Source organism: Erigeron canadensis, chromosome 4 (assembly GCF_010389155.1).
Source record: "Erigeron canadensis isolate Cc75 chromosome 4, C_canadensis_v1, whole genome shotgun sequence".
Classification (NCBI taxonomy): Eukaryota; Viridiplantae; Streptophyta; class Magnoliopsida; order Asterales; family Asteraceae; genus Erigeron; species Erigeron canadensis.
Genome location: NC_057764.1, coordinates 25,339,448 through 25,348,326, shown reverse-complemented (window position 1 = coordinate 25,348,326; position 8,879 = coordinate 25,339,448). Strand labels below are relative to the sequence as shown.

Genomic DNA, 8,879 nt, shown 5'->3' with positions numbered 1-8,879 from the left:
AAAAGAAATAACCGAAACTAAAATTATAAAACCAAACCAAACTTTTTTTACAGTTTGTGACCTTGAGACACGAACTTCCCCGGCCAGTTCGGTTTCTAGCCAAAAACAGACTGTCACCCAGCTATTGCATTGTAGATCGATTTACATAACTAGTGTATGTACTTTTTGCTGTTTCTTATGTGAAAATTAGAAAAACAAATTCAACTGTACAAAACAGGTAACGTTGAAAGCCATCTTCGACAAAAACAAACTTACTTATATATACCAATACTGTTCATTTGTTCATATCAAATTACTTACAGAAAGGGAAAGGAAGAAGGATCTATTACACATAAAAAATTTAACAGTTAATGTAAATAATCCACAAATTAAGATTGGTTATAATATCAAAAACCCATGAGTAAGCCTTTCATACAAGAATTTTATCCCAAAAAAAAAAAAAACCTGAAATACCTTTCTTATCACACTTTCAACATAGCCACATTATCGAATCCAACTAGACCCGACACGACCGGGTTGACGGAGTCAATACCCGAACCACCACCTTTGCTTTGCTGTAAAAAAGCCAAAGACTTGGCTGCTCTTACAGAAAAGCAAGGGTTGACAAGCACGGTTCGTTCTTGACTCACCAAAAATTCTTTTAAAAAACTAGTATCATTCACATTACACTCCCATCACACACCACCCAAAAAAAATTATTACGTATGACGGATACTGATTCATCATACCCAATAATTTCCTTCACCCGATCCTATAGCACCATAAAATTAGTTGTCAGACGGAAGTGCCGCTTTAATCTTCTGAACCGTACACGATATCAAATTATTAACTGTCTCGACTGATTCCACCGTAAGCTTAGCTGTAGGAAGACTATTAACAAGGATCTGAAACGCAACAGTCAAAAGAGATCCAGCAGCAGTACTACCACCACCAGCTCCTCCATTATCCGTCTCGGACCCTCCACGTGTACCAGGCCCGTCTGGGACGATAGCAAAACCTGATGGCAAAAGAGCCACATAAGCGGAATCACCACCATTCATCACAACATGCATAGCCGGAATATCCACCGGAGCATACACTACCAACGACCCCGCTGCATCAATACATGTTTCTTGTAGGATCAACATACTGCTCTGATTAGAATTCATTGCCTGTAACATAAACGATATCCATATTACATTACGCAGCCTGAATTTTAATATATGCAACGTGTCGGACCCTATATATCGACTTTCTTATTTATTAATAATCCTTAAAAAGAATCAAATATATCCAATTATATGGTCTACAAGAAGTTAAAACTTTTATTTTGTAAACATTAGAAGTTATAAAAACAAGAGGAAAAAATTAAAAAAAGAAAAAATGGTCCTTGTGTAGTCACTATCTAAATGAGTCAACTGCTTTGGAGAACTTCCTAAAAACCAAAACGGTGACGTACGGTCTGAACCTAGAAAGGTCTCTACTGTCCCCTCTCACATGCACACAGTGTGTGTATGTATGTGTTTTGACTTTTTTGATTTTTCTTTCAGATGAAAAAATAAAACTTGACATAACTTTTTATAATAAAATGTTCAGTCTGTACGTTAGATCTGAAATAGACCTCTAACTCTTATCTTTATATGTGTCAAACTACTCTTTTGCCCCTGTCCTTTGTATATATATTACCACTTTTAAGTAGTCCTATATTGGCTAAGGAAGTCATATATTATTACACCTATAGTTGTCACAAAAATAATTCAAGGAAAGGTCAAAAAGATTACGCTAGCACGAAGAAGCGACACGCAGTTGCCGTGATCTTGGCCCTTGGCTATATGCGCCATTTCTTGCATAGGTCCACCGTTCGATAAAATGTCCCATTCACTTCTTAGCCGTTCGTCACGAAGGAAATCAAATAGTCGTTGAGGAGACACGGGCAACCAAACCGAAGTAGCCGCGCTTAAAACGATACCGGGTGGTTCACCTGGGTCGTCAACGCTTTGACGGGTCATGACACGAACATCTTCATCAACGTTGCTTGCGCAAAGCTTGTTCCATTTATACACGGTGGATGCACATACCCCGGCACAAAAATTATCTGTCATTCGTTGTGCTAGCTTCAACATGCTTTTCCTCCCGCTCGCAGTTATGGCTGCAAATTATATAAAAAAAATGTTTAAATAGTTGTATCAAATGTATGTAAAGTTGTACTGCATCTACAACATGTTAGCTAAATGTACATTCTTTTATTTGACATTTTTGGACACTTGAAGAGTTACAGGTGCAAGAATGCTTAATTCTATATTTGCTTATATTTCTCATTCCATGCAAAGTACAAACATTTCTTCCCTACAATTATAAGTGCAAAATTATTGTACTTAACACATGTGAACATGTCTAACACTTTTACAAGTGTGAACAATTTGACAAAAAAATCACATGATTCCCTAAGGAAAAAAAATTAAAAAATCATAAAGTTATGTATATAGTGTAGTGAACAAAGTACTAACATATCGAAAACCACATGCATGCAAAGAATAGTTACCAGTGTGATCTCTAGTGGGCACAGCAGAAGACATCAAAATCGCAAGGCATTCACATTGCCGTTGGAGGGCAGCCACCCATCTTTGTGCACCGAATCCCATACCAGCACGAACCAATGGGCGGTAAAGCTCGTGAACCGCACTTTCATCATATTCCGCATGTTCCACCCAAGTAACCTTTAATTAACACATGATTCATTAGATCGCAAAAAAGGGAAGACAAAAAATATCAAATATTTGATCCCGGCATATTTCAATATAAAGTATTAATAAAATGCAGCTGGAGATATATCATTAGATATCAAGAAAGCAACATTTGATACACGTATCACGCTTTGTAAATTATTCAACAATGGGCTTGGGAGAAAAATTAATTAATTTATTTATCTAACAAGTGCTTATAGCGGCGTTCAGTGATTTTTCACCAAAAAGCAATTAAATAATCCTTACAGATTTAATAACTTAAATCCAGAGTAGAAGACAAGTCCTGGAATTGGGCTCGATGAGAGACATAATATATTCATGAAAAAAACTGCTACCAATTCTCGTAAACCAGAAAATGCAATTAACAAAAATATTTACGACGATTTATGCATTAAAATACGGGGAAAATGACATGAAAATGGTCAAAGAGGATCAACTACAAGACAGAAAAGAACTCAGAAAAATAGGAATAGAAACATCAATACAATTGTTTTATACAAACAATGGTATTAACTATTAAAAGTAATCGGGATCAAGGTGATTTGAATAATAAATGTGTCTCAAGGCTCGGAAAATAAAGTAGTTAGATGTTTCTATTCTATATTATAATATGAAACTGCAAGAAACGATATAAAATAATCAAATCAGATTTCTTATGCTTGATTTAAGGAGTACCAATGCTTCGTTAAGTCAAAACAGCATCTAAGATGAATATAATAGTATTTGAGAAGGTTCCTTTTCGTGTTATAAAATTCATGTGAAAATGAATCTTGTCCACAAGAGTGTGGCAATTTATGTGATTAATCACTAGACGAAAAAGACGTCACACAAATCAAGAGGTTCGGAAAGATGTTGTACTCTATGCAAGTATAGCTGCACATTAATGCATGCATTTGTGTTTCTCAACTAAGATTTATGATTCTGAGTGTCACAATTTAAAAGATAAATTTCTAGACGAACGAAAATCACACGGGGTATAGATAGTTTGGGAAAAAACAAGTACTTTAAGTATCTAAAGATGTAAACTTTTAGGTGAGTATTCTAACTGTCACCCAAGTTTTCAAGTGTCGTGGTATTGCACATTTGGGACTCAACGCTATAAATAGACTCGAGGCAGCCAATCTGAACATTTTGCAAGTTAGATTTTCCAATGTGCATCCAAAAATGTACACATACATAAGCGAACGTATTTCAGAACTTATGCATTATGTCTATAAAGTAGTAAGATGTGCATTTACAGTTGTATGTTTAGGTAAGCATTCATATTTCTTAACCAAGTTCTAAGGTTTTGAGTGATGAGATATGTCAACAAACTCATTAAAGACCAAGGCCAAGCACACCTACTTGATAAACTCCATAAATGCCAAAGAGGCCTTTAAAATTTGACTTATAAAGTCAATACAGATCGATTTTTAACTTCAGAATCAACAAGAATAATGGTAGTTATCAAAAAGGAACGACAATCACATTATTATGTAGAAAGTTTCATATATTATAACACTTTGAGCTACAGGTCCTAAAAACATTGATACTATATTTATTTATAACTTTTTAGAGTCAAAAGTAGAATTGAATTTACCTTGGAGTAGCCATTAGGCATGTCTTGTACAACACAACCAGAAGGAAGCCTTCGGCAAGTAATAAAAGTCGGTGCGTTCTCTCGGATTGTATCGATTGACACGTCAACCACCGCCCACACACCTTCTGCGTGTTGCTTGCAAAACCGAAGAAAATTTACTTCCCTGACCGGAACCAATGGGGAAAGAACTTGTAGCTCGGCATGCATCTAAACGGACAAATTTCAATTAACAAAATTACTTTAAAATACTTGATATTGGACGAGATCAGAAATTGAACCAATAACGTACCAATTGAAGTGCACCATTTCTTGTTCCTCCCATGCCATTTGAAATCACATCTGTTGTTGAAGTTCTAGCAATCATACATGGAAACATTTCTGCCCATTTGTTCTACATAAAAAAAATTGTCTAATCAGATCATAATTCACATAGAAAATAATATAACAGTGATCATTACTAGAAAAAGTAAACAAGATATAATTACCGAATCCATGAGTGTTTCGACAAGAGCCATGCTATTGATGATCACCATTCCAGTCTCCCTTGAGGCCTCGGAAACGTACTCATTTGGTTTGATTCCTATACACGGAGTAATGGCTCTAGAATACTCATTTTCGTTCATAATTTCACGACCCCCTTCTAAAGACCGCATCCAAAGTGGCTCATCAGTTTGGGCTAATTTCACCAATTCATCCATTGCAGCTAAAGCAAGCTCAAGATACATCGACCGCTCAAGAGAATGATCAATCCCCATCACACTATTACTAGCTCTTGAAGACGGTAAAACCGATGAAGCACTAGAAATTCCAACTCCGAAATCTGGTGTTCCTAAAGGCATTGCCGAGGTAGTCGAACTAAGAACCCCACCACCACCGCCACCAAAATGGTTCCCACCAACACCGAGCTCTAAACTCGAGTTCGGCATGGGAGGAGCCATCGAAGACACCGGCCGGCCAAGAAACTTTCCGGCAAGGGCACAAACACGATCCAATTCGTCCTTTAACCTCGCATTTTCAATCCTAAGATGTTGTTCTTCTAATGAAATATCACCTATCATAGCCGGGCCACCACAATTCGTACACATCGGGTTCCTCATTGCCTCCCTAATCGACATATTCTCCGCTCGTAGCTTATCGTTTTCTTGCCTAAGAATCGAGTTCTCATGCCGCTCTAATTGGGTCTAATTAAACAACAAAATTAATCAAACCTTTTAACATAATGTTCAAATCTTTTTCACATAAAATTACTAAAATTTCGACTTACTTTCATTTGGGTACGTCGATTTTGGAACCAAAATTTAACTTGCCTAGTCTCTAAACATAATCTTTTACTTAGCTCCAATCTTTGTTTTTCATCAGGATGAGGGCACTCTTTAAACAATCTAAATAATCCCACAATAAAAAAAAATCACAACTTTTTTTTTTTCAAAAACATAAACCACTCATAAAAAATAAATATATATAAAAGGTTACGAATATTTACGCTTCAAGTTCTTGAATTTGTTGAGGAGTATGACGGTGGTATCTTTTCTTTCTGGGTGGCTTTCCGTCGTCGCCGTCAGGATCATCACCGGAGCCACCACCGTCCATGTTATCACTGCCTGATCTACTTTCATGTTCATCTTCACGGCTCCGCCGTGCACCACCGCCACCGACGGTGTCATAACTTTCCGGCATTCTTCCCATTTCACTAATCCCACCACCACCTTCCATAGTTGTTTGCTGAAAAAGTACAAACAAGTGATAAAAGAAAAAAAAGAAGTCATTTATGCGTGTTTTAAGGTGTGCTTTTAGTATGTATAACCAAAACAAAAATATATATGTGTGTGTGTATATATATATATGTGTGTGTGAGTGTGTTTGTATGTATATATTTATTATATATTTATTACAAGTGCAAGTGAAAGTCCAGGTGATGAAAACATGGATTTCTGAGACATGGGGCCACCGGTGCCGGAGCGAATATTATAAGGGATATCAGCGACGATTCTAGCACCACCACCGCCGCCGGTAGCACCAACGTCGCCGGCGTGATTGTTATCAAGAAAACCCCCAAAACTCATGAAATACTAACTTATATTAAAAACCCAGAATTAATATTCCAAAAAAACCAAAACCCACTTAAAAAGATTCAATCTTTTTCAATACCCATTATCCAATATAGCCTAAAATCAAAAACCCATAATTTTTTTTTTATATAAAACAGTACAATAAAAATGAGTTTTTAACCCATTAGCATATAAAAGGAAAAAATGGGAAGAGGGAAAAAAGAGAGAGAGGTTTCTTGTGAGTTGTGACTTTATTACTATTTTTAAAATCTCCCCAATTCTCTCTTCTTCTTTTTTTAATATTTAAAGCTTTTGGGTCATTAAGAAGAAGAAGAAGTGAAATGAAATAAAAACCTAAAGTGTGTGTGTGAGAGAGTGATATAGATATAGATATAGATATAGATATGAGGTATATGTATATGCATGCTTGACTTTGGGTTTTGGATCATGAGCTCAAAGAGAGAGAAAGAAAAAAAGGGATATTTTGTAAAAAGCAAAACAAAAAGAAATAAAAAGAAAATTGTTGGTATTATATGGAGAAGAGGTAGAGGAAGAAGAAGAGATAACGTGTGTGGAGCCTTGGAAGCCTTACAAAATACAAAAACAATCAGAAAAAAAGTTTTTTTTTTTTTCAGTAAAAAAAGGGTCGGTTGGTTGACTCTTCTCTCTTTTCACACTCACTCTCTTTTCTTATTTTTTTGTACTTTTCTCTTGATTTTTTAATAAAATATAAAATATATTAATGTAATAATTTAAAAGGTTTATTTATTTTGTTTTCTTCACTTTATTTCTTTAATGTGTTGATGAGTGTTTATTGCTTGTATGTTCTAGTTACTTTAAATGGGTTTTCTTTTTTGGAATAGCTCTTTTAATGGGTTATATAGAACAAAATAAGTGAAATAATGACTAATGAGTGTTAATGTTAATTTAATAGTTTGATTTTGTCTTTAGAAACAAGTTGTGTTTCAAGTCTTTCTTTTATTGAATAAATGTGTATCAAGTGAGATTCTTAAATCAATGATTCAAAACTAATGTCCAAAAGAATTGATAGATACACTTTTTTTTTCTTCTATTGGATGTTAGGAAATGTAGTTAAAATAAATAAATAATGCTTCATCTTGTGAGGTGTTTAAATGATTCAAATTAATATGTTAGAACACGTAACAAAGATTCATTTTAAATCCTAAAACATGATTAATATGCATAATTGATAGGCTTAAAATGGGCCTAAAAATAAAGTTATACCATATATATATATATATATATATATATATATATATTAAAACAGTAGTTAACTGAGAGTTTTAAAATCCCTTTCAAAACTAAGTTATTTTAAAATATTGTCACATATGATTTTATCATATGTGTCATCTCCATATTTTTTCCACACTATTTATTTATTATGAGGATAAAAATAATTAAATATATTAATATACATAACAAAATAAAATTTTGAAATCAATAAAACTGATTTTGTTTCCTAAAAAACTAGCATTAATTTTCGTAAATAGAGCTTACATTCGTATGGATCTTTTGATTTCATATTCTTTTTCATTTTCAATATGAAAGGCAACTGGGTTGTTAAATTTGATTAGATGATGTTTCGATCGATCGTTTATTGAGATATTTTTGACTTTATGGTTCTTACGATTTTTATTTTTAAGGACTTAATGATAAGATTGAATGTTTATTCGACATTCTTACATTTGCTGGAGTTTACGAATTTTGGACTTTTGGAAGTAAAACTATATGCGAAAGGATCTCGATAAGAAAAAGTTGGTGTGATATGATTGTGAATTATGCAATTTAAAACATAATTAATGGTTCTAACTATTCTGGAATAGCTTGCCATGATCAGTTAATCTATACAATAAATTATTTATTGGCATGGCTTTGTTCCGACTATGATTATATAATTTTATTATGGCATTTGTAAGTCATAGTTAACCTTGTGCAGTTTTTATTAAGAGAAATATATCTTAAATTGAGATAATATTCTTCTTTCAACATTAATGAGGTAGTTGTTGATGAAAGAGTTATGTACCCATAACATTTTTCATTGTTGCATACCCTTTATTTTCACATAATTATATCTCTCATGAGATTGATGGTATGTACTTCTACAATTTTTATGCTTTAATGCATTATTATACATTGATTCATGTGTAGCTATATGTTTTCTTTTTACGTAGTCTATTTTAAATAACCGCACAACGTGCGGGTAAAAGACCTAGTTATATGATAAATAAATAGTGAAGATTAAAAATAGAGAAAACTCATAATACTGTCAAACATTTAAAGAATTCGACATATATTTAGGACTATGTTTTAAGTCTATCAATTGTTTTTCATCCTTAAAAATCGGAGTAAATAAAACATTTATCGCTTACCATCACCCTTTAACACATTTTTTATTATATTAAAACACGGTTACTCTGATAATTTATCGACCAATCACACATCTCGATTTCTTGAAGTTGAGTCAATTTTGACTATAATTTACACTTTTTTCTTTATAACACAAATTTA

The 8,879-nt window shown here is 33.7% G+C and overlaps 1 protein-coding gene across 1 annotated transcript; it reads right to left on the bottom strand.

Moving 5' to 3' along the window:
• Window positions 1-353: 353 nt before the first annotated feature.
• Window positions 354-6,514, bottom strand: LOC122595091 (homeobox-leucine zipper protein ANTHOCYANINLESS 2). Its single transcript, XM_043767395.1, has 9 exons — window positions 6,195-6,514; window positions 5,786-6,024; window positions 5,567-5,684; window positions 4,788-5,483; window positions 4,592-4,693; window positions 4,303-4,509; window positions 2,522-2,696; window positions 1,761-2,128; window positions 354-1,151 (listed from the first exon to the last, which is right to left on the bottom strand). The coding sequence occupies exons 1-9, from the start codon at window positions 6,363-6,365 to the stop codon at window positions 768-770; spliced, it is 2,460 nt and encodes an 819-aa protein (XP_043623330.1). The 5' UTR covers window positions 6,366-6,514; the 3' UTR covers window positions 354-767.
• Between the last annotated feature and the right edge of the window lie 2,365 nt (window positions 6,515-8,879).

Excerpts from the sequence above, each read along its gene's own strand:
- LOC122595091 (XM_043767395.1), bottom strand. The coding sequence starts at position 6,365 with ATGAGTTTTGGGGGTTTTCTTGATAACAATCACGCCGGCGACGTTGGT. Across the intron at positions 6,025-6,194 it reads CTGGACTTTCACTTGCACTT|CAAACAACTATGGAAGGTGG; the intron begins GTAATAAATATA and ends GTACTTTTTCAG. Across the intron at positions 2,697-4,302 it reads TGCCTAATGGCTACTCCAAG|GTTACTTGGGTGGAACATGC; the intron begins GTAAATTCAATT and ends TGTTAATTAAAG.